Genomic DNA, 27,528 nt, shown 5'->3' on the forward strand with positions numbered 1-27,528 from the left:
GCCAAAGCACCATGGAGAGTGGACAGAGAGTGCCCCGAAAGGGCCGGAAGCTAGGCTCCAGCCGCCGGCGGCAGATGCGAGAGCCAGCTGATGGCCAGGATGCCTCTGTGGCCCCCGAGCCAGAGTCCTGGTCCTCCGAGTCAGCTGCAGAACTGCAGGGCTTCTTCCAGGACTGTGGTGCCAAGGAGAGGGGCTTTGTCACGCGAGAGGACCTGGTGGTGAGTCCAAAGCCCCATCCCCCTGAATCCCTTTTCCACAGCCTTCTGAGACTCTCCCATCCCAGGAAAGTAGAGCTTGTCTGCTGTTTTCCCTTTCTCTCATCTCAAATTTGCTCTTAGGAAAGGCTAGGAATTTGTTTATACTAATGTGTAAATGATTGATAAGGCCTTTTGTGTTACCCTCTTCCAGAAGCATTTGCATATTAACAAAGGAAAGGTTTTAGGTCAAAGAAGTAACTTGCAAATGGTATAATTTCAGGCCCACTGAGCAGGGAAGTTTATCTTGGGAGCAGTCAGGGCCCTGGAAATCAAACAATGTCAATGACTGCAAACTTCAGTGAAACAGAAGATCAGCCAAGGTTGTACATGCCAAGAAGTAATCTTAGGCTGTGACCTAGACCAAGATTGGCTGGATTTTTTTTTTTTTTTTTTTTTGGTTTCTCTTCATTTTCTACAAAGGGTCCTATGTGGGTTACTGGAGTCTCACTGGACCTGCTGTCTCCTCCTGATACTGTTCTATACTCCAGACTTTGTTCTTCCCCCATCAAAACTGACCCTTCCTATATTCCACCCTCAGGGCCACAGAAAAGTACAAATGGCTGATGTTAAAATATAATTTTCAAAATGGTTAAAAAAAAAAGACTTTTGAGTAAATATAAAATCAATACTTATCAAAGATCTATCTAATTCATTATTATTATCAATCAGTGAGGGAACCAGTAAGATGTTATGACAGGTTCAAGGAGCATTTGAGAAGCTGGAATATTTATAGGCAATTTGACAGAAGAGTGTTAGGATAAATTTGCTGAGTTCAGTTTTAAAAATGGCTAATGTCCAACAGGCCATAAATCTTTGAGGTTATCTGTACTACTAGACAAAAATTATTTTCACCTCTCCTGGACAAAATCTACAAGTTAACAAGTAACTTCGATAAGTCTGGGACTTCTAATGAAAGGTAAACAATGAGATGAACTAAGTGCATTCCTCTCGTCTAGACAACACTTGAGTAGTCTTTACCCCCATATAATATTGAAAGGATGTGCTGTCTACCTTTTTGCCTTATTTCCAAGTTTCAGATAATTTCCTGTGATCATAAATAATCTCCAAAGTTTTTTATTTTTGACATAAAAAAGTCTGATCTCATTTGGTTTGGCTCGATCATTTCCTTAGATGCAGCGAGGGTGCAAATAAAGCATGTGGACCTCCTTGACTGGGCTCTGCAAATCTAGAATTTTGAAGTATTGAGCCATTTTAGCTTCTCTCCAGAAATTTTCATATGGAATCTTAAGTTGGACTTTTAAAACCTCTGTTATTCGTTCTTCTACCTAGAGTGACCATCTGTCCCAGTTTGCCTGGGCTGGAAGGGTACCTGGGATGTGGGACTTTCAGTGTTGAAACTGGGAAAGTCTTGGGCAAACTGGAACAAGTTGGCCTCCCTACTAATGTGGAAACCAAGCATAAGACTCTCTCTAGCATCTTTCACCTGCAGCACCTATAAATGTGACGGACTTCCTCTTTTCTTGAGGTTCCCAATTTTTCTAAGGTCCCTCTCCTGCCCAGAAGTAACATTCCTTATCACCTGTTTCCAGGCCAGCTTCCTGCGAGAGCTCTGCAGGCATTGCTTCCACAAGTGCTCCTTGCAGTAGGCTTGTCACACTTGATTAAATGAGAATCATCTTTTAATACAACATCCAGTTACACAACTGATCTATTCAACTATATCCCAGTAAAAAGGAGGACAGATTCTTACTGAAACTGTGTAAATAACTATATTGCCAGAGAAAGGAAAGAGATTCAGGAAAAGTATTGGTTTCTGAATCAGGAGGGGTTCAGTGAGATTCAGATACCATTTAAAATGTTAAATTTCAGTTTATGAAAGCATAATTTCCTAAACTGAAGGTTAGAGACAGCTCAAGAAGACAGAGAGAAGATTTCCTCATACATCCATAAAAACAAAACAATAAAAAAATAATATCAACTATATTCCCAGCAAATAACTACAACTCGATTTCCTTCAACCATTCATTCAGTTCCATGTGATTAATTCTTGATCTACTGGATCTTGTGTGAGCTGGCTGCTTCTGGACTGAAAAGATTCCTAGAAATTGTGATCCACTGGCTCAGTCTGAAAGTCGGGTAATGCCAGCTTGGAATCCTGTACCCAAGTAAAGCATCAATAGTTCATAGAACCTGGTACAGTCCTTTTCCACAAGACTTTGAGTCTGTGCTTTGTGGAAGACACAAACTGCCCTGCAGCTTGTAACCAAGACTTCAGGCAAGGGTAGGAAAGCAGAAATGTGTTTAGTAATGAGACTGAAAGCCTGTAGTTATTACAGTAACTAATAATATCAGAATGGAAGAGAGTAAAATGTTCTATTGGGATACGGTATATAACTATTTCATAAGAGTTTGATCAGTGTTTCCCCTGAAGATAAGAACATATTTTGCATAGTAAAGACATTGAGAAATCTCTAGGGCCTTCCCCTAAAGCATGCAGTTTCTGAAATATTTATATTAAGAGTGTTTTACCTATGTAAACTTAGCCTAGGAAAGGCTGAATATCTTTTCTGATCTGACAGTTCTTCCCACGATGCTCTTGTAATAGTGTTGAGGTATTTAATAAATAAAGAGAAAGATATCCTGACATTTTTTTTTTATCCTGACATTTTAATTTAATTTTTTTTTTTAATTTAGGATCTGATGTTGGGAAGGCAAAACCAAAGGAGCTATCAGAGAAGATAGAGCACTAGATTAAGATAGAATCATGGGATCCTGAGAAATAGTACATGGTTTCCTATTTAATCAAAGTGACAATAAAATAAAACATTTTGAAATAAACATAGAAGGCAACACTATTGCAAGGATATTTAGCTCTTTTATAGGGGACGTGGCTCTGCTTTTTGTTTTAAAGAAAATTAGAACATGATAAAGCCAAAATAAAGCAGAGAAAATTATTCTGCTGAGACATGGAATCAGTTTTCCAGGCAACTTACACAGAAGATTAATAGTAACCCCTTTTTAACCCTTGCCTAGAGCTCTAAGACCAATTTATCATTTTAATAGAGATGGAGCCAAATTCTAGTTTTGCATTAATATAACATGTGGCAGTAAAACTTTCACAAGATTGATTGATTTTTTTTTTTAAATAAATTTATTTATTTATTTTTTTGGCTGTGTTGGGTCTTCGCTGCTGTGCACGGGCTTTCTCTAGTTGTGGTGAGCGGGGGCTACTCTTCGTTGCAGTGCACGGGCTTTTCAGTTCTAGGCGCGTGGGCTTCAGTAGTTGCGGTACACGGGCTCAGTAGTTGTGGCTCAAGGGCTCTAAAGCACAGAGTCAGTAGCTCCACGGAATGTGGGATCTTCCCGGACCAGGGATCGAACCTGTGTCCCCTGCATTGGCAGGTGGATTCTCAACCACTGTGCCACCAGGGAAGCCCCCTATTGATTGAGTTTTAAACCCATCAAAACTGAGCCAAATTTAGCAAAATGTTAACATATACTTCATAGTCTATTTTCAGACTCAGGTATTATAAATCAAGACAAATAAGATTCCCTTTCAACAAATCCTCTACTACTCTCTATATCCATTCAGATTTTGCTTTTTCATGTTCTGGAACAACCAAGCACTTTATGACAAAACCACTTCCCTTATCCCTTGGAAAGCAAAAGCACATCCCATTTTCCTTGCAGACACAGTTGTTTTTCTCTGTCACTCTTGTTCCTAGTATCATCTCAAACATCGGAGTGATTATAACTTTTAACAAAGTAATTAAACTCTATTTCCCAGAAAAAACTAATGGGTAAATAATTGAGAACTGTCTTAGACAGCATTTTAGTAAACTAGCAAATCTCACAAATACACAACATGACTTTCTACAATCACACATATCCCTTGCACAACTTGAAAAAAATTGTGATAATATATACATAACTTAAAATTTGCCATTTTAGCCATTTTTATGTGCAGAGTTCAGTGACATTATGCTGTGCAACCATCACCATTACCACCATCCAACTCTAGATTTTCTTCATCTTCCCTAAAGAAGACTCTGTACCCATTGAATACTAACTCCCATTCTCCCAGCTCCCTCTCTCCTGGAAACCCCGACTCTACTTTGAATTTGACCACTCTAGGTCCCTCATATAAATGGAATCATATAGTATTTGTCTTTTTGTGATTGGCTTGTTTCACTTAACATAATGTCCTCAAGGTTCATCCACATTGTAGCATGTGTCAGAATTCCCTTCCTTTTTAAGGCTGAATAATATTCCATTGTTTGTATATACCACATTTCGCCTATCCATTCATCCCTTGATGGACATTTGAGTTGCTTCCATCTTTTAGCTATTGTTAACATAGCTGATATGAATATGGGTAGACACATATCTACTTGAATCCCTGCTTTCCCTTGCATAACTATTTAAAGTGGAAAAAATGAATTCGCTCACTAACATGACCCAAAGAACAGCTGCTCTTTAGCATGTAAAAATAAGTAAAAAGATATATATTTAAAATTATGCTTAGCTATCAACGTTTCAGTATTAAATTTTTCTTAGAAATTTTCCAGGTAGCCAAAAATTATTTATCAATTAACTTAATTATTATTAGTTCAGTTTCAAGTTACCTAAGGCTCTCGGAAATTGTGTGTAAGGTGACACACTAAAAAAATATAAGTACTGTTGATATAAAATTTGTTACAATAATGAGTCAACTGAGTTGAACACAAATTCACATTTTTTTTAAAAAAATTTATTTATTGATTGATTTTTGGCTGCATTGGGTCTTCATTGCTGTGCACGGGCTTTCTCTAGTTGCGGTGAGCAGGGGCTACTCTTCGTTGCGGTGCGTGGGCTTCTTATTGCTGTGGCTTCTCTTGCTGCGGAGCACGGGCTCTAGGCACGCGAGCTTCAGTAGTTGCAGCAGGCGGGCTCAGTAGTTGTGGCTCGCGGGCTCTAGAGCGCAGGCTCAGTAGTTGTAATGCACAGGCTTAGTTGCTCCAGGGCATGTGGGATCTTCCCGGACCAGGGATCGAATCCTGCATTGGCAGGGGATTCTTAACCACTGCACCACCAGGGAAGTCCCCAGATTCACATTTTTATAATCTTAAACATCATGTAAAGATAATGTTGGCTCATTTGATAAGTAAAACAAAATGAGAAGTGTAGGAAATTCAGATTAACTAGTTTCTTCACGAAAAACAAATCCAGATCTTATGAAAAATAGAATGTATACTTGTATTATATTTAATATAAGATGGAGAAAACAGAGATAGCTATTATTTGTCTTTTGTAAACCAAAATTATTAAACCAATTTAAGTAATTAATTAAATTTTTAAATAAATTTATTTTATTTATTTATTTTTGGCTGCGTTGGTCTTCGTTGCTGTGCACAGGCTTTCTCTAGTTGTGGTGAGCAGGGTCTACTCTTCATTGCAGTGCACAGGCTTCTCATTGCGGTGGCTTCTCTTGTTGTGGAGCACGGGCTCTAGGCACCTGGGCTTCTGTAGTTGTGGCACACGGGCTCAGTTGTTGTGGCACACGGGCTTAGTTGCTCTGTGGCATGTGGGATCTTCCGGACCAGGGCTCGAACCCGTGTCCCCTGCATTGGCAGGTGGATTCTTAACCACTGCACCACCAGGGAAGTCCTAAACCAATTTAATTTAATTTGTCAAAGATTCACCTTAATTATCTGAACCTGTATCCTTAAAAGTTTTCTTAGTTAGCAATTTCTTGTAAGAGGGATTTTTTTTAAAGTCCAGCACATTTAAAGCATTAGAAGTTCAGTTTCTTTTTTTTTTCTGTGACTTTGGGGGCCATTAGATTTATATAAACATTTATTTGTCTCTACAAACCAATCCACACAGAACCCCTGTGAGAGATGTAGTACTCTAAGTCATTAATACCCAGATACAGAAAAATATTCACACTCAAAATGAGAGTTAAGGGCCGTTCTGAATTACAGACATGTAGACACACAGACAGGGCTTCTTTTCTCCAACCCTAGCCACAGGTCAAAAGTAAACACAGAAACAAAAACTCTCCAGTTCAGATTTCAAAGAGCTGTTCTCCTCCCCAGCGGGCACAAAATTCTTAACCGATTTGAGGTCACACCTAGAAAAACAAACACACCACCACCAACAACAAAGGATTAGCAAACCAGATTTTCTGTTGTCTCTCAACCAACAGACACTAGGTCTCCTTCATGTATCCCATGGAGAGCTACAAATGGTCAGTCCGTAAAACGGAATTCCCCATCATGGTTACCACCAAAACCAGAAGCAGAAAATCAGTAAAAACAAAAACGTAAAAACTAGAGAAACAGTCAGCAAACTTAAAGTTCTGCCACACTTGGGATTCCCTTCAAGAGCCAAGAAAAAAAGTTCCTGGGTTCCCAGAGTCCATCTGGGGCTCTTTTTCCAGCAATGCAGTTTACTGGGTTCTGACAGCTGAGTCCACTGGGGCATCTCCATGAACCTCCAAAACTGTCAAAGTAGAATTTCCAAAAAGGTAAAATCATGACCCTTAGACAAAAATAAAATGAGTCTATACCAGAGGTTTTATTTAACTCATTTATTAATGAGAGATGTTATGAATGGTTGAAAGAACACTTTAAAAGCTGGACAATTTAACAAAGAAATGTTAGAATCGGATTGCTGAGATAGATTTTTTTTTAAAGCTGGTTAATGTACAACAGGCCATAAATCTTTGGGGTTATCTGTTCTGTCAGACAAAAGTTATTTGCATCTCTCCTGGACAAAATCTACAAGTTAACATGTGACTTCATTTAGTCTGGGACCCCCCAATCAGTACCATGTGTTGAATTAAGTACATTCTCAGAATCTAGAAGATGCTTGGGTGGCCTTGACCCCCCCTGTAGAATACTGAAAGGATGTGCTGTCCACTCTTTGTACTTATTTTCAAGTTTTAGATAATTTTCTTTTCGGTATTCATTGCATTTTATTTATAGAAGTGAAAACAGAGCCAAAAAATGTCCAAGAATAGGGGAAAAGTTAAGTAATTTTGGAACACCCATTCAAGAGTACGAAGGAGCAATTTCAATGAGAGTTATGGATGTGAAGAAATTATGGATAAGAAAAAGGTACAGCATTATATACATCATAATATTGCAGCTATGTAAAATATATGCATCTGGGAAAGGTGGGATGGAATTATTTTCATATGAGGAAAGGAGGACACCTTTATTTCTTGCTTCTTCCATCCTGTTGTCTGGAATAGAGATTTCTGAGTTCCGGAGGCTTCTTTCACCTTCATGTGGAGGGTGGCACTGAGGGACAGTTAAGCCTCGAGCTTGAAGTCTGAGGCCCTGCAGACATAGTGGAGCTGCCACAGCAGCCGTGGCCCGAATACTTCAGATTACTTATCTCAGCTTGTATTATTTAAGCCTCAGCTATTTGAGTTTTTCTGTTATTGTTTGTTAGTTTGTTTTTGCTGAATACATCTGAGCCTAATCCTAACCCATATGTAATAAAAAAATAATCTAGGATTCATTCTATATTTAACATGAACAAGCAATTCCAAGTTTTTTAAAAAAAAAATAAATTTATTTATTTATTTATTTTATTCTTGGCTGCATTGGGTCTTCGTTGCTGTGTGCGGGCTTTCTCTAGTTGCAGCAAGCGGGGGCTACTCTTCATGGCGGTGCGCAGGCTTCTCATTGGGGTGGCTTCTCTTGTTGTGGAGCACGGGCTCTAGGCGCATGGGCTTCAGTAGTTGTGGCACGCGGGCTCAGTAGTTGTGGCTCATGGGCTTACTTGTTCTGCGGCGTGTGGGATCCTCCTGGACCAGGGCTCAAACCCGTGTCCCCTGCATTGGCAGGCGGATTCCTAACCACTGTACCACCAGGGAAGTCCTCCAAGTTCTAATTAAAATTTTAAACTAGACATTAATATTTTAATTCAGAACATAGTCTGTTATACTGCATCATTGAATAGTTCTAGATAATTTTTGAAGACTGATAAACACATTCTGGGGAGGATTGGCTATTGTCCTTTATTAGAGTCCTAAAGGGATGAGACTCAGAACAGGTAGGTTTTGATGTTGGATGGAGGAAGGGAAAAGGTGTGGACAAAGTTCAAGGCACTGCTGAGAGGGCGGCCTTGGATAGGGTCCAAGAGCCTCAAGGGTCGGCCTTGAGGTCAGGTTGGCGGTGGGACTCCAAAACTGGGGAGAGGGGAGGTGGGGATGGCTGAAGACAAACACCTTCTCCTTTTCTGAGGGTGGTCCAGAGCCCTCCCCAGTGGGAACAGCGCCCAACTTACCTCTTCCTTGCAGGTGGCCAAGTTCAGCTTCCTGGGCAGCAAGGAGGAGCCGGGGATGATCTTTGACTGGGTGGATGTGGAGCGGAAGGGACGCCTCTCCCTTGAAGAATTCAGCTCTGGGCTCAGTATGTCTGTCCTGGGGGGGCCTCTGGGGAGTGTGCCTGGCATGAGGCAAGGCTGGGCAGACGGGAAAGACCCCAGGACTCCCTACCAATCACAGGACCTTCATAACATGCCCATGTTCTGAGCATGGATGATGATACAGATTTCTGTGGAGAGGAGAACACTAAGCCTGAGTGGGAAGGCAGTTGGTTCGAGGCAGAGCTGAGCCTGAAGACTCTCGCCCAGGAGACTTGACTTCCTTTCCACCAGAGAGAGCAGTTTATTGGCTGGTGGCTCCCCTGAGCATCCCCCTCCTCCAGAGAGGCCTCCAGGCTTGCTTTCTGATGCCTCCCTTGTCTTCTCCCCAGTAAAAGGTTTCCCTTGAGCAAGACGTTAAGCACCACCTGTTCTTGAGACCACAGGCCTTGTTTCTGCCTGAAGAAGGTCATATTCTGGCTTTGGTTAAAGGAAATCGAGGCCCCAGGGAGAAGCAGAGGGTGATGTTTAGTGGGTGGGGGCTTCCCAAGCCCTTCCTTAGCCCTCACTGGCCAAGGTTACTCCAACACCGGCTTCTCAAGACATGCCCAGAAGGACCTAAAGACACCAAAGCCGGAGGTGCACAATATTCCTGCTGAGCTTGATGGGGGAAGACCTTCTGGCCCAGGGAATGGAAGGAGTGGTGTCCTTGCAGAGATCCTGAAAAGCACTGTTCAGCTTTTAATGTCTGCAAAGCCATCTGGAGTTCTCCGGTCTGCTGAGTGTCCAAGAGTTTGGGGAACAACAGGAAGGGAGGCCAGGAATCTGCATTTATAGGTTGGGGCTGCCCCAGGAGGTGGTTGCTCCAGTTCTGGTGATTGAGAAGCTGGGAGTAGGGAGGGGAAATGAGGGTCTGGAATTGGGAGTGGGGCAGAGGGAACATTTTGTCCATGTAGCCCCGAGGCCACCTTCACATCTGTGTCCATTGTGCCCACTATACTGGGGACTTCCCAAGGTCTATGGAACAAAATTCAACCCCCTTCCCAGGGCCTACAGGCCAGCACCATCCAGACCCTTCCAACCTCTTGGGCTCACTCAATACCACTCGCCTCCTCCAGCATGCCAACCTGGCTCTTACCTCAGGGCCTTCGCATGTGCTGTTCTCTCAGCCTGGAATATGCTTCCCTAGAAATCCACATCGCTTGTTCCTTCTTGTTAGTCACATCTCAGTTCCAGTGTCACTTCCTCAGGACACTCCTAACCACCCCCTCTAAAGTAGACTCTGTCTAGTCTCTCAGTGGAAATTACCCTGTTCATTCCTTTAGCTCACTTGGCAAATCTACTTTAAAAAAAAAAAAAAAAGTGTCCTTTTCAGCATTCATAGACTGTCAGCTCCACCAGGGCAGGGATTTTGGCCAATTTTGTCCCTAGCACATAGTAGATGCTCAATAAATATCCCTTGACTGAGTGAAAAGACTGTGTTGGCCACCGTGGAGCTGCTGTGTGACTTCCAGCAAGTCTTTTGGCCTCTCTGGACCTCAGATGTTCATCTGTAAAAGGGACACAGTGTCTACCTTGAGTAGACGCCAAAGGTTGATGTGAGGAATGTATGACCCTGGCCCAGTAAAATGTGACTGACACAGATATAATGATTTCCCCAGTGACTGGAGCAAGGCAAGGTGGGAGGTCAAGGGATTGAGCTGAACCTCACTCTGCTCCCTTCTGCACCCCTCTGTCTCACAGAGAACATCTTTGGCTCCAGCCCGAGCACCCACAGGCTCCACAGAAGGAGGCCACAGTCCTCCAAGCGAGGATCTGTAGCCACCAGCTTCCCAGTGCAGGAGGAGGCCGACACTGAGGAGAAGGAGGCGTTCTTTGCCTTCATGGAGCAACCGGCAGCCAGCCACTCACTTCCCGAGTAAGGCCAGCATGGTTGTGGGTGCAGGGAGAGCCACTGCTGGTCAGTGGGGGTGAGGACTCTCCTGGACACAAGGTCGAGTGGGAGCCACCAGGTAGAGCTGGGCAGAAATCCTGGTTTAGCCACTTGTTAGCTGTGCGACTGCGGGCAAGTAGCCTAACCTCCGACCTCTGTTTCCCCGGCCACAGAGTGAGCATAAGAGCTGCTGTGGGATTAAATGAAGCCACGTGTGGAGAAAGCCTACCCACTAGGAGTCCATCCCACTCAACCTCTCCCTCCCTGTCCTGCCCTACATGGTCACTCCTCAGAAGGATTAGCGAGTTGAAGGGTCAGCTCCCTAAGGGGACTCAATTCTTAAGAATGCAAAGCTCCCCAAGGGTGCCAAAAAGAGGGTCCCCCAGGGGTATGATGGGGGATGCTTTTCAGGCATGGTGATGCTTTGAGTTGGGCAGGACTGGAGACAGGAGAGCTTGGAGACTGCCTCAGGCTCTGGGCTTTTGGCGTTCACTCATGCTTAGAGAAGGGGCTCCTGCCTAGAAATGCCCCTCTCACACCCCCCAGGTCCCACTGGGTCTGTTAGAACCAACAAGGGAATCGCCCTCACCTGTCTGCCCAGGTTCTCCCAGTTTCTCCCACCCCGCAGGTCTCTGTGAGGACAAGCTCTCAGAGGGTGGGGCAGCTGTTGTGGGGCAGGCAGGGTGGGATTGGGGTGCAGCCTGGCGGGACAGGTGTGGTGGGGAGTGATTTACCCACTTGGCAGCTTTGGCCTGGACTCAGCCCTCAGGCATCTGTCTTCATGACCTAGTTAAATCCATGTGAAAGCAGCATTTATTGAGTGCCAACTGGGTGCCAGAGCCCAAGCCGGTGCTTTCACTGGGTGTGTCTCATTCTCCAGTGGCCATTTTACAAATAAGTTCAGAGAGGGCATGGGACTTGCTAAAGGTCACACAGCTAGAGTGGGAGAAGAGAGAAGACAGATGGAAGCCCTGGGCCATCGGACTCCCAAGTTCCCCCACCCCACAATTAATCACCAAACCATAGAGAGACAAAGTGTTGTGGGGATTCACGAAGGGAAAGGGCACAACTGGGAAAGGTTCCTGGGGGAGGTGGCATTTGAGCTTCACCTTGTAGGGTGTAAATAGATTTTCGTGGCCCAGGTGCCCAAGTCTCTTGGAGCGTTGCCGTTAAAACCGAGGAGTGGGGCTCCCCCTGCCTCCTGGTCCCACCTCGTGTCTAATCTCTGGCTATCCTCCCCTCCCAGGCAGGCGGAAATCTGGCAGCTATGGAGGAAGCTGCAGCAGGAGGAGCCCCAGCTGGCAGGCAACCTGGAGGGCTTTCTGGCCAAGATGAACAGTCGCCTGCAGGAAGCACAGACCGAAAAGGAGGTTCTGGAGCTGACCCTGAGGAAGTGAGTTGGGGCCGGGGTGCCTTGCCCGGTGTTGGCACACAGTGGGTGCTCGTTACATTTTAGTTGAATCTTAATTGAATTCTCTCAGCTCCAAAGAATGGAGGCCAGGTGTCCACTGCAGGGCCTGGGAGCTGGACGGGCAGAGCTGAACTGGAAGAAGGGGTGACTAAGGGGACCTACTGGGGAGGACAGAGTTAGGCCTTCAGCCAAAGAGGGAAAGGTCAGTGTGTCTTGGTGCAGGGCCACTGTGGCACCTAACTCCAGGGCAGCACTCACATAGATTACAATGCATGTGGTGATCCTGGGGTTGGCATGGGCACAGCCTTGCCAGGGAGTCTGAGTTATGGGGGTAGGAGGACAGCAACAGCGGGAAGTGGGGACAGAGTGATGGGGCTTTGGGGACTATGAGACAGGGCCACAGGAACCAACATCTTGATGATGGTTATGGGAGTCGGCATGATGGGATCCGATGATCTATATCAAGGGCATATATGTCAGGAGCTGTTACTGGGGTGACTGTTCTCAGGGCGACAGGGGTCAGTGACCGCTGGCAGAGTGAGGTGGACAGTAGCATAGGCTGCAAACCCAGGCCCAGACCACCTCTGCCAGCAGCAGGGTCCCAGGGTGCTGATGGGCTGCCTGGCCCCGCCCCCCACCCCTTCCAGGCGGGACTCTGACCACCATCGCGCGGTCCAGCAGCTCTACGAGGAGATGGAGCAGCAAATCCGGCAGGAGAAGCAGCAGCTGCAGGCTGAGGTAGGCTCTCCGCGACAGCCAACCTCTCCTCCCTCCCTGAACTCCCCTGCTGGCCAAGCAGCAGGCTGGCCACTGGCCAGTGTGGGCAGCAGGAGGCTGCTGGGAGTAGATCTTCTCATATCCCTGAGCTCGTATTCCTCAGAGAGGCGGGGTGGGGAGTGCTGAGCCTGGGCCCCCTGCTCACCTCTGCCAGGTCTCGCGTGTCTCCCAGAGCCACTCCTTCTGCTCTCTGGGTTTCTGTCTCCTATTGCCTGAGCCAGGGCAGCTGTCCGAGACCCCTCCTTGTTGAGACATCCTGGACCCTGCACCCTAGGCCTGGGTGGAGGTGAAGTGTGGGGAGGGCCAGCGCAGTCCAGCTGGGTCTTAGATTCGACAATACAGGGGCTGAGACCTTTCTGCTCCCCAGAGCGACTCCCGGGGCCTGGCCCTCAGCTCCCAGATGCAGGAGGTCCTGGAGGCCAAGGAACGTGCGGTGCAGTGCCTGACTGAGGGCCAGAAGGAGGTGAGTGACGGGTTTCCCCTGGAGCCCAATTTCTGAGGATTCACAGACCCTGACACCCATCTCCTGAGGGTTCCCTGGGCTCGCTGGGCTCCTGCATCAGAGCTGGCCCCTAGGAAAGCGATGTCTCTGGCCTTTTTCTGAGATGAGGCCGGGTAGTGCAGTGGAAGTACTGGGACATGAGTCAGAAGGTCCAAGTTCAAATTCCTGCTGTTCCAATTAAAAACCATGCAAATCTGAGGAAATAATTTTGCTTGTCTTGGCCTTAGTGTCTCCATTTGTAAAATGGGAATAGCCACATCTACTGCATCTCCCCAGCTAGTTGTGTCAAATGAGGTAATAAATGGGAAAGCATTTTGAAACAGGAAAGCACTGGGCAAACACAAAGTCTCAGCGTTGGAGAAGCTTGGTGATAGGATGGTGTTCAACTTTCATTTCCATTGTCAGCTGAGTCACCTTGGGCAGGTTTTTAACCTCTCTGACCCCTGGTTTCCTTACCAGAGAAATGGAGATCAGAACTTTTGCCTTAGAAGGCTGCTGTGATTATTAGAGATACTATATTTGAGGGCCTAAGACGGTGCCTGGCTGGTAGTAGGTGCTTTACATATCACAGTTGTTACTGTCGCTGAACCTGACCTAGCTTCCTGGTCAGAATACCTGCTACCCCAACACCTCAGGTCTCGTAACCTATAGTCACTTCCAGTTGGCATTGTGCTAAGCCTTTGGGTCTGAGACCCTGCCCCATTGTCTCTTCCCTCCTCAACTTCCAGACCACTGACCTTAGTAAAACCACCATCTGTTGTAACCAGGACAACCTGCATTCCTTCAGCACTGGACCAGGTTCCCAGAGTCTTCCCCACTGTTGCCTTGGCTGGTCCTGCTATCTGGTCTCACCCTCCTGACATGGGTTGATTTCCCAGGTGCCTCTGCAGTAGCTGCTCCTTGGAAACTGAGGCGGGCCCCTTCTACCAAGGGAGGAGGTTAGACTTTCCACATGGGACCATTTTGTCCTGTCCCCTGTGGGTGTGAAGCCTCTCCCCGCAAGGCTATTCATTCCTTCACCCAACAACTATTTATGGTGCACCCACTATGTGCCAGGCACTGTTCTAGGTTCTGAGGAACATAATAGACACAAATAACTCCTGTCCGTGGAGTTATTGTCTAGTCAGAGAGAGAGATGATAAACTAAATAAGCAAGTAAAATCTATAACATATTAGATAGTGAAAGTGTTAAGGAGAATAAAGTAAAGCAGGGCAGGGGGACAGAAGGGTTTTGATAGGGGAGTCAAGGAAGGCCTCACTAAGATGATGACTTTGGAGGAAAGACCTGAAGGAGGTGAGGAGTGGACCATGTGTTATCTGGGGGAAGAGCAGTCCAGGCAGAGGGAATAGCAAGTGCAAAGGCCCTGAGGCGGGTATGATGTGCTGTGAATGTCCAAGGACCAGCAAAGAGACCTGTGGGCTGGAACAGACTGCGGGAGCAGGTTGGGGGGTGGTAGTGGGAGAGGAGGTCAGAGATGTAACAGAGGTGGGGTTGGGGGGGAGACTGTTCAGGGCCTTGGAGGCTATTGTGAGGCCTTTGCCTTCCGTTCGGCATGGTCAAGAAGCTCTCCATCTCCCAGTCTTGTGACCTGCTGTTGGATCAGGAGCTCCTTGTAGACCAGATGCGCTCAGAGATGAGCAGCCATTGCAGAACGTTGAGCAGAGGAGGGTGTGATCCCATGTATGCTTCAGGCCCTTGTGGTGCTGGCAGTTTGTGTTTCTTACACAGTTCCCTCTCTCTTCCCCATCCCCAAAATTCCAGTGTCTCTCCCGGGTGGGAGGTAATGGAGCTAATTAGGCCAGTGAGGGGGTAACAACCGCCCCCACCCGCCCCTATCCTATGTTTTAAGCTGGGTCTCCAGGAGCCTGGAGTCTGTGCCCCACAGTGGCCTTGGGAGGCTGTTTGTTCCCCTGAAGGGCACCTGGGCTTCCCTCCTCCTCACCCTCCACCTCCTGCAGCTGGAGGCCCAACTCCACCACCTCAGCAGCACACACCAGGAGGCCAGCTCGGAGAACCAGCAGCTTCGGGAGGCCCAGTGTGACCTGGCTGGGAGGCTGGAAGAGGTGCAGGGGCAGCTGCAGGTGACCAGGGGGCACCTGAATGCCACCAAGGGCCATGTGTCCTGGCAGATGGAGGAGGAACCGAGGCAAGTAGCTGCCACCCCTGGGCTGGGCTGGAGACCAGGGGCTTCCTGGAAGAGGGGAGGGTGGCTCTGAGTTCTCCGAGGCTCTGCTCAGTGCCCAGAGCACACAGACTCCCGCCTTAAACCTCTCAACAGCCCTGCCAGGCTGGGATTATCATGCCCATTTCTCAGACAAGGAGACAGACAGGGGAAAGTCATGTGCCCAGACACACGTGACATATGAGTCACACAACTGGGATTCACTCACACACACACACACACACACACACACACACACACACACACAGAGGCTAGTGCAGTGCTGGATCCTTGGCGGGTACAGCACCCACTCTACTCGTTACAGGTCAGAGGAGTGGGATGGGCCAGAATGGTAGGGAAGGCTTCCTGGAGGAGGTGAGGCTCCATATAGGCCTGGAAAGATGAGCAGGATTGGAGGTGGGGAAGGGTAGGGAGTGTGTGCCGGGACAGAAGCGCTGCCAAAGGGAAGACTGGGAGGAAGGGCTAGCGGTGAGGTGCACACCCAGTGGTGATGGATGCCGACAGGGTTGGTGTGACCTCTACCCGCCCCTCCCCTGACCTTAGCTTCCCACACCCTTTCTAGTGTCCCCAGAGCAGGTGAGGAGAAGGCCTCAGTCTCCTCTGAGGAGGCTCCCCTGCCCGGACTGACTGGGGACAGTGATGACTGGGACCAGCTCTGCAGCAGCTTCAGCGGCACCCGCCACAGTGCCCTGCAGCTCTCCAGGAGCCCACCCCCAGCTCCGAGAGCCTCCTCAGGCCCCCAGACACCCCGAGCGGTCAGGCAGATCTCCACGTCAGAGCCGCGTGCTTTTCTCTTTGGTCAGGAGCCACCTTCACATCCAGATGGGTCCCCAGGAAGCCCCCCTGGGGTGCCTTCCTGGACCAAGGAAGAGAAAGGAGTGGACCCAGAGGGGCAGGACATCAGCCCAGAGCAGACTGGAGACCCCCCCAGCCTGGAACCTAAGGAGGAGTCAGGGCCTAGCCCTGGGGTCCACTTCCGCTGGGGGCTTCCAGGGGCTCCAGCCGGGGAGTCAGGGGGCCTGGTGGCAGCTGCGCTCAAAGTGCTCATTCCTTTGGAGGATGGGGCCCCTCCTCATGTGACCTCTCCCCCTCCCCAGGCCCCAGCTGGGCCCAGTGAACAGTTCCAGGCCTCATACCCAGATGATGAGGGCCCCGGGCCTGGGCCTGTCCCAGCCAAGCCACCCAGGCAGAGAGAGGCCCTCCCTCAGGACCCACATGCCGCTGGCTCTGAGCCAGGGATGGGGTCCTCAGGAGCTGGAGCCCTCACAGCAGGGCTGGATGAGCCCTCCCAGGGCCTGGAGCCTGTGGGTCAGGCTCCCACGGAGGGATTGGAGCAGGGCAAGCTGAGCCCAGATGCACAGGAGGGCCGTCCTGGGGGACTACAGGAAGTTCACAGCCAGGTCCTTGGGCCTGAAGGGCTGCCTGCCCTACCCCACCAGAGTCTGGAAGAGGAGCCCAGGGCTGACGAAAGGAAAGCAGGGGACCAAGGAGGGCAGGATTTCAGGTCAGAGCTGTCCGTTGAGGCTCATGGCCTGAAAACTGGGCACTCGGAACTCCCCCAGCACGATTCCCCACCTGCTCCTCTCCCACCTGACACAGCACAGGCTCAGGCTGAGGCACAAGCCCCAGCTCCTGAAAAACCATCACCTTCAAGGGGCTCTCCCCCAACAGGGGCTCAGCCTGGGGATGCAGCAGGGCCCCAGGAGCCCACACAAACCCTCCCCACCAGGGCTGAGCTGGAAGCCCAGCCCAGGCCCCAACCTACAACCACTCACGCAGAAGAAGAACCAGGGCCCCCTCAATCCAGGGAGCCAAGGGCAGAAAACAGGCCTGAAGATCCAGGAATGGACTCCGGAGGCATTGGGCTGACCCCATCCCCACGGGACCGCACAGCCAGTGAGTCTTTGGCCAATCCTGATTACGCCTTCCACGTCATCTTCCTGGGAGACTCGAATGTGGGCAAAACATCCTTCCTGCACCTGCTGCACCAGAACACCTTCGCCACTGGGCTGACAGCTACTGTGGGTAAGGGCCACCTGGGGAGAGCGGCAGGGGAGGGAGGGGAGACCCGGGGGACCAGGCTGAAGAGCTGGAGCAGGCCCAGAGCAAGCCATCCCTGAGGAAGCTGTAGGTTCTGCCCTCACCACAGGCCCTGCATTAGACATTATTTTATATGGGCATAATCTGGCTATTTTACTAATCATCTCTAATTACAGGTAATTTGCTTTTTCTGCATTGATCTGATTAGCTAATAATGTACCACATCAATAAAGCACCCTGCAATTTAGCTGCCAGCACTGGCTGATGGTGAAAACAAGCAGGTCTCCACCCATGTGGCCCCTGGGCAGGCCACCGCAGGCACAGGGTCCCTGCTGCTTGAATTTGCTCAGGACCAACCCTAGGCCAGTCAGCCAGACTCTGGCAGGAAGTGGCCTTTGGCAAGTTGAATATTTTACGCAGAATGTGTTTGTAGAGTGGGGTAAGTTAGGAACACAGGTGCCTGAGTTCAAAATCCAGCTCTGCCTCTTACTAGTGGTATGAACTTGAGCAAATTATGTAACCCCTCTGAGCATAATGGGGTCAACAGTAGTGCTGACCTCATAGAGGGGCTGTGAGAATTAGTTCAGTTAATACATATCAAGTTCTCGGAATAATATCTGGCGTGTATTAAGTGCTCAATATTAGTTATTTTTATGGTTATTATTATAAGTAAACTTTTGATAATGTCTAATTCAGTGGCTTTTGCAAATGAAATGTCCCATAGCACAAAGCCTCCTCTCTTTAAAAATATTGGGATATGTGGCCACTTGAACATTGCATAGAGCCACAGAAAAGAGCTCGTGGGAACAGCCAGCTTAGGGGCAAAGTTGGAAGGATTCATGTCTTTGTGTCCATCAGGGTGCGTGCTGATGGGGATCAGTGCTAGACCAGTGGATAAAGTTCTCAAACTTTATGTAAGAGAGGCCCCCCAGGACAAGTTCTTGAAACTTTCTCTGCCTGAGGATCCTCACCTGGGGAGACAGTTAAAAATGCAGTGTTGGGCTTCCCTGGTGGCGCAGTGGTTGAGAATCTGCCTACCAATGCAGGGGACCCGGGTTCGAGCCCTGGTCTGGGAAGATCCCACATGCCGTGGAGCAACTGGGCCCGTGAGCCACAATTACTGAGCCTGCGCGTCTGGAGCCTGTGCTCCGCAACAAGAGAGGCCGCGATAGTGAGAGGCCCGCGCACCGCGATGAAGAGGGGCCCCCGCTCGCCGCAACTAGAGAAAGCCCTCGCACAGAAACGAAGACCCAACACAGCCATAAATAAATAAATAAACAAATACTTAAAAAAAAAAATGCAGTGTTGTCAGGAAAAGGGGACCCATAGGAAGCCTGGTCTGATGTTGAACAGGGTCACAGGGTCTGCAAGGCCACCATCCTTAATCACCTAAGCTACTGGTTACTGACCACCTACAATGCACCAGGCATACATGCCTTATTCCTTACATCAGCCCTCCCTGTGATTGAGCCTCTCCCATTATTATGTGGTAAGAAGTTTCCACAAAATTCAGTAGAGAAAAATACAGATTGCATAACTGTAAAAAGACAAGGCAACTCTGCATGCACTGCTAGCCAGCTGGGAGGACCTGAGATCCAGGTGTGTGATCCAAATCTGTCCCACTGCTAGCTGTGGTTTGGTGCCCTTGGTGGCTGTCATCCATCTGTTTTAACTATCACTGGGGACGATTCCTGCTTCCTCAGCCATAAACATTTCCCCACTCAGCATCACCCTGCTCCATTCCCACCCCCCTCTCTCGCCTGCCTCCATTTGAGAACAGGGCTGGTGGAGGGCCAGAGCCAGAGCCAATCAAATTATAGCTGATTGTGCATTTTTTTGAGGCTTCTCCATATCTACCCCCATTTTACAGACGAGGAGAACAGAGAATTGAAGACCCAGTTAAATTTCTTGCCCTACCTGGGCCCCAAAGTTCAAACCCGGGTCCACCTGCCTTCAAAGCACGCGCCCCCACTCCAGAAGTTTTACCCTCTTATGGGTTCAGCCTTGCCCTCTCCCTGGGGTTGTTCATGTAAAATAGCAGATCACTTGGGAAGCTGAAAACATTATATTTCTAACAGTTTATGTGGTTAAGTTGTAACATGTTTGGGGGAGGGTGTGGGGTTACATGGGTGGATTGAGGAGGGTGATGGGCAGGGAGGTGGAAAGTGGGAGTTAAGTTACTAAATGCAAGGGTTTAGTTAGGGTTAGGGTTGCTCAGTAGATCACACAGTGGGTATTTAAGCAGAGGCTGGATATCATCTCTGGGGGTGGGATTGGATAACCTCAGAAGTTTCTGCAGACCCTGGGCTTCCTTAGACCTTGAGGAAAGAGGGCAGTAAAGAGAAACGGAGGGACTTCCCTGGCGGTCCAGTGGTTAAGACTCTGCGCTTCCACTGCAGGGGACACGGGTTCGATCCCTAGTCGGGAACTAAGATCCCGCATCCCGTATGCCACATGGTGCGGCCAAAAAAAAGAGAAGTGGATGCTACAGACAGACTTTTGCTTCAGCATTTTGCTGAGGTCAGGACTGCCAGCTGCCACTTCTGCCAGTTTCCTGTGGAGAGCATGGGTGTGGGGGGTGGTCTGTGGCTTCAGTCACCACCAGGGACAGCAGCAGGTGCTTCTGGGGGCTGTCATGAGAGACCTAGACCTTGAGGAAGGTCTTACCAGCTCAGGGATAATATGAGGAGATGCCCCTTTCCTGAGCTGGTCTGGGCCCTGCAGTGGGCTCAGCATGGATAAAGCAGCCCCTCTCTATCAGCCCCACCCCGCCTGGTGTCCCTGGGAAGTAGAGGTTGGCTGGAAGGTGCTCCCCAAAGATTCCAAACCTCCCTGGGACTTCACTATTACTTCCATATTTCCAGGCATAGGAGGTGTCTAGAACCATGACACAGGGAAGGGTGGGTCTGTGAAATTTGAGGAGTTGGGGCTCAGGGAGATGAGAATTCATAGTGATAATAAAAATTACCACCTCCTAAGCACCCCCTAGAAATTAGGCTGAACCTTGGACATAAGTCATTTAATCCTCCCAACCACCCAGTGATGTGGGTGTTTTTAAATTGCCACCTTGCAGATGAGGAAGGAAGGCTCAGAGAGGTGAAGTGACTTGCCTGAGGTCACACAGCCCGCATAGCAGCAGAAGGTGGACAACTCACGGCCCAACTGGTCATCCTTGAAGCCAACATTCCTTCCACCCTCCTAGGCTGCTGTCTGGGTAAAGGGGGAAGATGCATGCAATAATTAGGAATGAAACAAGAAGTATTATAAAAAATAAATTAACAAAACTGATCTTCCTGAGTAGCCTGAGGAATAAACACTGCCGTGCAGTTGAGAAGACAGATTTTTTTTTTTGTAGAGGTAAAAACAATGCAAGGTGCCTCACGCTGGCCAACTCTCAGGGCGGCAGTGCAGTGGGAGCTGCGTAGTCAGGGAAGGCTTCTTGGAGGATGTGGGCCCTCAAGTATGGATGGGATTTGGAGAGCCAAAGGGAAACCCAGCAGCTGGAGGTTCCCATCCCACCCTGGCTGGTACTGGGGACAGGTATGTATTCAGGCAGGTCTCAGCTGCAAGTCCGGGATGGTAACTTGAAAGTAAGCTTGACTCTCCTCTGTGTGTCCTAGGAGTGGATTTTCGGGTCACAACCCTGCTGGTGGACAACAAGTGCTTTGTGCTGCAGCTCTGGGACACAGCTGGCCAGGAGAGGTAACGGGCATTGTCGGCATTAGTGGCTGAGCCTGGACTGCAGAGGAGTGGAGGGCAGCCCTGACCCTGAGGAGTCCAACATGGGCTAAGAGGCAACCAAGTGCAAGTGCAGCTTCTACCCCTGATGATTCAGGAGGTCAGGGATGGAGAGATGAGTCCAGTCCCCATGCAGGAGACAGGACAGCAGACCCAGAGTTCCCCTCAGCATGGCGGGGCACCTGTGATGGCCGTCCCAACAGGGGACAGCCACCCAATCGCCTGTCCTTCTGAAAACGCTGGCTTTCCACTTTCTGGTTAAGCCGTAGTGATCAAAACTGAAAAGGCACATCTTCTGTGACCCAGAAGTTCTACTTCTAGAAATTCATTCTATTGATAAACTCATACATGCCTATAATGTCAAAGGGACCAAGACTGTTCACAGCAACACTCTTTATATTATGAAACATTGGAAACAACCTAAACACCATCAGTAATGGACCAGTTAAATATATTAGAGTCTCTCCACACAATAGAATATTATGAAGCCACACAAATGATGGAGGACCCTCTTTATGTACCAATAGGGAAATATCTTCAAGACATTTTATAATGTGGATGAAACAAAGTACAGAATACTGAATATTAATAGGTACAGTGTTTTACACCGTATTTGTTTAAACAGTGTGTATATGGGTATATGTGTGTGTGTGTACATATACATTTATGTATCAGTATAGATATAAAATACCTCTGGGAAACTATTTAAGAAATGGGTAACTCTGGCTGCCTCTGGGGGTGGCTGCAGGATGAGGGTGGGGTTGGCTGGGAGAGACTTTTCACGGGGTGCCCTTTGGTACCTTCTGAAATTTGAGCCATGAAGACTGTTACCTATTCAACAATAAGCACACTGTAAGAAGGAAAATACATGCACGCTCTCTTTGGGAAGCAATTAGAAGCAGATGGAGTGGCTGAGGCCTAGAGAGGTCAGGGCTTGGGGTCAGGCCGCCTGGCATGGCCTGATGCGGACTCTCTGGGCAGGTACCACAGCGTGACGCGGCAGCTGCTCCGCAAGGCTGATGGAGTGGTGCTCATGTACGACGTCACCTCCCAGGAGAGCTTTGCCCATGTGCGCTACTGGCTGGACTGTCTCCAGGTGAGCCGATGGCTGCTGGGGTTGGCCCCAGTGTGTGGAATCAAGAGGGAACTTGTATCCTTCCCACTCCCTCTTTTCTCCCAGGATTACAAATGACACAGCAGACATATGGGTGACATAATCTACTGAGGGTATGTGGCTGGATGGGCTGGGAACATAGTAGTACAAAGAAACTACAACCACATAGTATGGCCTCCAGAACAAACTCTTTCCTTTATCCTGTGACCATTTTTTTCCTATATACAGAAGCTCTGTGATGTCTTCTTAACACCTGGGGATAATGCAAGTCTAGTGCCACTCTAGGTGATCATTCCTCTGTTCACACATCTCTAGTTCTTTCCCCTACGTACTTACTTGCTGTATGTATACATGTTGAAGTTCTGCAGTATGTGCTAGCACAGAAGAGGGGTATGAAGAAAGACATGTTGTCTTCTCTCTAGAAATTTCTAGTCTAGTTGAAGAGATGCAAGAGAAGCAGGATAAGGTGATACATGAGGGGAGCTGGGTTCTGGGTTCTGGTAAGACCTGGGTTTGTATCCCAACTATCCCATCCCAACTCTGTGACCTTGGACAAGTGACTTAAACTCTCTGAACTTCAATTTCCCAACTTTTCTCAGAGAGCAGTTGTGAGGATTAACTGATATAACTGCTTTCAGCACAGCACCTGGTATACAGTAAACAGAAGCTATCATTATTATTATCCATGAAACAATTAGGAGATGAGCCAAGGCAGCCTGCGTAATCAAATGATGGGCTGTTCAACACAGGCAGGAAAGAGGGGCATGGGCAGGAGCAATCTAAGAAGGCTTCCTGGGGGAGGTGACTTTGAGGTTGGCCTTGGAAAGTGGGTGACATGTTTGCAGGCAGAGAGGGGGGTAGGTTCACTGCAGATGGAAGGGAAAGTGTCAGAGGTGGGAAGAGTGTGGAGTGGGTGTGATATGGAAATGTGGGCATGTGTGGAGGGAAGTGGCACACAGTCAGCTTCCTGGAGAGCATGGCCAAATCTACCCAGGGCCTGGCACACAGCAGGTGCTCAACATGTGTTGCTGAGGGAACATGTTCTGTGTACAGGATGCAGTGTCTGACAGCGTGGTCATCCTTCTCTTGGGAAACAAGACAGACTGTGAGGAGGATCGGCAAGTGTCCACCGAGGCTGGGCAGCAACTGGCCCAGGTGAGTACGTGGGCATCAGCCCCTCCCCCAGCCTGGGTTGGGCAGACCCCTCCCTGAGGGTAATGAATAGGTCACCCTGGCCGAGACCACAGAGAAGGATCCGTTCCTGCCCTTGCGCAATCAAAGACCGACAGCCTCCCACCCACCCGGGCCTAAGACCCAAACACCAAGACGGTAACAGTGGGCATGACATTGAACCTCACTGTTGAATTAGCAAATCCCCACAGTGTCCCGACCTACATAAAAATATCTTCAGAGTCAAAATCTTTTTAAGCTTCACTTAAAATTCCCAATCAAATCTTAATTTTATCTCTGGTCTCTAATTAACATAACATTCCTTCTAATTTATTCTATCTTAAGACCCAAAATCTTCCCTGGGAAGATTGCATCAAAATCCCTGTTACCAGACAGGGGACAGTGGATACTATTTATTTATGAATAGAACTGAACTACATTCCAGAAAATCTGGAGAATAATAAAGGTGGAACAAAGACTAGCTCCCTGCCCTACCTCTGACACCACCCCTCTTGGCATTTCCATATCGTATTTCCTTCCTGTTTCTTCTCTCATTTCTCCTGATCATGAGGTCATCATTGTGACTCCTGGTTGGTGGGAACTTTTTCCTCTTAAAAGTGGTAGCTCATCTCCTTGACACAGTAATTCCTCCTCTAGCAATTTATCCTAAGGAAAGAGTCAGAAATAATAATTCTTAATGATGTACTGGATACCCGTGTATTATGTATAATTGAACATTTGTATGAGGATATTCTTTACAGTGTTATTTATAAGAACAAACCTTTGGCAACAGTTGGTGGTTAATTTGTGGAGCTTCATGTGAGAGGCTAGCATTTGCCATTAAGAATCCTGTTCTAAAAAATATTTAAGGGTGTGGAGGAAATGCTTACAATATAATGTGAAGTCAGAAAAGCAGCTGCATCTCTGGTTATAGGTTAGGTTGAATCATATGAGATTGCTGATATTTGACTGTTTGGTGTCTATCAAAACAGCACTTTCATATGGTTTAACCTAAAGTATAACGACGTTTAGCCCACCACGCTCACCCCCCAATAAAAGGGTTATATAAAACAGAATAGAACTATATACTCAAACACTAAAAGGAGTGTTTTATATTTTGTATTTCTACTTTTTTATGCTACATTTTCAAATATTTCCCCCAATTAAATATTTTTGAAATTAAAAATACATATAACTAATGACTTAAAAATGTCCCCAAGGACAATTCTCCAAGTTGGGACACAGGCTTCCCACCGTCACTCTGAATGCTGTGGAGTTTTCTAGGCGGCATCTTTGATACCTTGTCCAGCCAGGGTGGAGAGACAGTGGGCAGAGGGCCAAGGCTGGGCACTATGGGCCACAAGGAGACGGAGATGGGCTGCCTTACCTGTTGGGGTTGCCTGGGGGTGTACTGGGTGGGACTCTGTCTGATGATCAGGTCTTTGGTGGTGGGCACTGCCACCTAGACTCTCAGTGGTCTCCCCCACGGCACCTGTACCCCTATCTGTCTGGCTGCAGGAGCTGGGGGTCTCCTTTGGAGAGTGCAGCGCTGCCCTGGGTCACAACATCCTGGAGCCTGTGGTGAACCTGGCCCGGTGAGTGCCGCCCCGCTGCTCCCCACCCAGAATCTTCTGGACAGCCTTCAGCTGACTCATGTGGGAGGGGAAGGCCCATTCCGAGGAAGCACCTGTGAAAGCTCAGGGCTCAGAAGTCTGGGGAAGGAGAGAGAACACTGCACGGAGTCTCCTCACTCCAATTCTACCAGGCCTGTTAGCTGTGTCACCTCTGGGAAGTCTCCCGTCCCCTCTCTGAGCCTTGGTGCAGTGGCCGGGGGGCCGGGTTTGATCCCTGGTTGGGGAACTAAAATCCCACAAGCCAAGCGGTACGGCAAAAAAATAATAATAATAATAATGCAGTGCATTTAGAGTAAAATCCAAATGCCTCTCAGTGGCCTGTATTGGCTCCAGTGCCATCTCCCCGCCCGCCCCCCCTCCCACAAGCTTCAGCAGCTCAGAGGGACCCTCCCTGACCACACCCCCTCCCACCCTATTCTGGATTACCTTCTCTGTTTGTGTCCTTCAAAGCCCTTCTTGAAAAAAAAACAAAAAAGCCCCTCTTGACAAACTGTAGTTGCACATGCATTTGTCTGTTTTCTTTTTGCGCCTGCCTTCCCTACCAGGCTGTAGCTCCTGGAGGGCAGGGTCATGCCTGTTTTGTTCAGCCCCTTCTCCTGGGGCCTGGCACATACTAGGTGTTCAATAAATGAATGAAGTAAGTGAGGCGGGAGGAGTATTAGACCAGATGATCTCTGGGCCCCTTCTCTGACAAAGCAGCTAGAGTGAGCTTGCTAAACTGCAAACTTGATCACGCCAGATCCCTCTGACAGGAAACTGCTCAGTGGCTTCCCTTTGCTTTAGGATAAAAGCCCAAGTTCCTGAATGTGGCTTCCTGGCCGGCAGAGCCCTGAATCCCTGCTTGCTGCCTCCAAGGCTTCTTTCTGGCCATTTAGTCCTTAGGCTCTGTGATTTAGGACAGCGCCAGGCACACAGTAAATATATTGTGAATAAATGAATGAACGAAGGGGCTTTGCTTCCCCAACACGCAAGCTCTCTCTTGACACTGAGCTTTTGCCCTCTGCCTAGAACACACCCCTCCCTCTTTTCTGCTAGTGAACCCTTGCCCACCACTCAGTCTCAGCTCCATCTCTGCCTCCTTGTTCCCTAAATCCCTCCAGGACCTGGTGTGAAGTCCCTCTGTGTGCCTCCCCATTCCTGGGTCCTGATCGCCCCTTCCCCTCTCTGTCTCTCTCACTACTCAAGGCAAGGACATGATGGCTTCATTGTCATAATCAGAGTCCCTTGCGCCTGGCACGCAGTAGGCTACAGAGAATGCCAGAAAAGAGACAGGAAGCCGAAGTCTCCGTGGCCCCATTTTTCTGGTGCCATGTGGAACGCAGGACAGGGGCAGAGCAGCTGGGAGAGAGGAAGCTCGGTGGGGGGCAGCCCCCCAGCTGCACCCCTGGGCCCCTCCCTGCTGCCCCTGGGAGGTGAGAGAGAGGACTGATGCCCAGGCATCTTCACGCAGGTTACTCAAGATGCAAGAAGACCGCCTGAAGGGCTCACTGGTGGAGGTGGCCCCCGAGAGGCCACCGAAGAGAGCTGGCTGCTGCTCCTGAGCACCTGGCCTGGCCAGGGTAGGCGGGCCACCTCCCTGGGTTTCCTGTTCCTCGGCTCCTGTCCCACCTGTCTGGACACAGCAATGACAGAGGCAGTCAGCTTGGAAGTTCAGGAAAATCCTCCTCGGGTCAGGACTTGGATCCCAGGGGAGTGGCTGCACTAATGCTGCCCTTTGTACTCCAAAGGACTTTTCTGAGTAATAAGGCTGGTGGGGGTGGGTGGGGGGGAGGGGTTAAAACTCTATAAAGAAAGAAGAGTCTAGAAAAGTGACTTAAGGAAAATACACCACAATATTGGCAAAACATCTCTGGGTGGTAAAATTACAGGGTAAATGTGTGAGCGTGTTTTCCTTCTTATATGTATTTGTATTTTCAGATCTTCTATAATGACTGGGTATTGCTTATGTAGTCAGAAATAAGAGCAAATGTGGAGGGGTGGGAGAGAAACTTTTCAAAGAGCTTGCTTTGGTGCTGATTACAAATTGATATGGCCTGTTAATCGCAAAGTACACTGTTTATTAAAGCAGCCCCACTGTTCCATGCCTGGCAAAGCCGGTGAACCTTGTCACACTCACTGTATCTGTTTGCAAGCATGGGGTTCTTTCGAGCAGAATCCGATTCCTGGGGAAGAGCGATGTGCTGATGGCCCCTGATATGCTCCATCCCCCCCTGTCTCCCTGAGCCCCAACCCCACTCTCTTTCCCCAAGATGTGCCTCTAAGGGGCCACATTTGGGGATCCCACTCCTGCCCCCATGCCATGGTGCCCCTGGTGCAGCCCTCTGCCTTGACGTGTCAATCTCTGGATACACTTGAGGCGCAGCTGGGGTGTGGCTTGTAAAGCCTGGGGAGCAGCAGGGGAAACTGGATTCCGATTACTCAAGGGTTCCTCTTTGGAGCTTTTGTGAGAG

The 27,528-nt window shown here is 48.7% G+C and overlaps 1 protein-coding gene across 1 annotated transcript; it reads left to right on the top strand.

Annotated features, from left to right (window-relative positions):
- On the top strand, nt 1-26,619 carry RAB44 (RAB44, member RAS oncogene family). Its single transcript, XM_068559276.1, has 13 exons — nt 1-218; nt 8,512-8,623; nt 10,320-10,494; nt 11,756-11,902; nt 12,568-12,658; nt 13,065-13,160; nt 15,159-15,346; nt 15,945-17,407; nt 21,043-21,124; nt 22,142-22,256; nt 23,328-23,429; nt 24,963-25,039; nt 26,529-26,619. The coding sequence occupies exons 1-13, from the start codon at nt 12-14 to the stop codon at nt 26,617-26,619; spliced, it is 2,946 nt and encodes a 981-aa protein (XP_068415377.1). The 5' UTR covers nt 1-11.
- Nucleotides 26,620-27,528: the final 909 nt, after the last annotated feature.

The sequence above is a fragment of the Eschrichtius robustus genome, chromosome 12, assembly GCF_028021215.1.
Source record: "Eschrichtius robustus isolate mEscRob2 chromosome 12, mEscRob2.pri, whole genome shotgun sequence".
Classification (NCBI taxonomy): domain Eukaryota; kingdom Metazoa; phylum Chordata; class Mammalia; order Artiodactyla; family Eschrichtiidae; genus Eschrichtius; species Eschrichtius robustus.

What these genes read in the sequence shown, in the direction of transcription:
- RAB44 (XM_068559276.1), top strand. Translation starts at nt 12, where the DNA reads ATGGAGAGTGGACAGAGAGTGCCCCGAAAGGGCCGGAAGCTAGGCTCC. An exon ending in CAGATGGAGGAGGAACCGAG is followed by an intron (nt 15,347 to 15,944) that starts GCAAGTAGCTGC and finishes CACCCTTTCTAG; the next exon opens with TGTCCCCAGAGCAGGTGAGG. An exon ending in CCTGTGGTGAACCTGGCCCG is followed by an intron (nt 25,040 to 26,528) that starts GTGAGTGCCGCC and finishes ATCTTCACGCAG; the next exon opens with GTTACTCAAGATGCAAGAAG.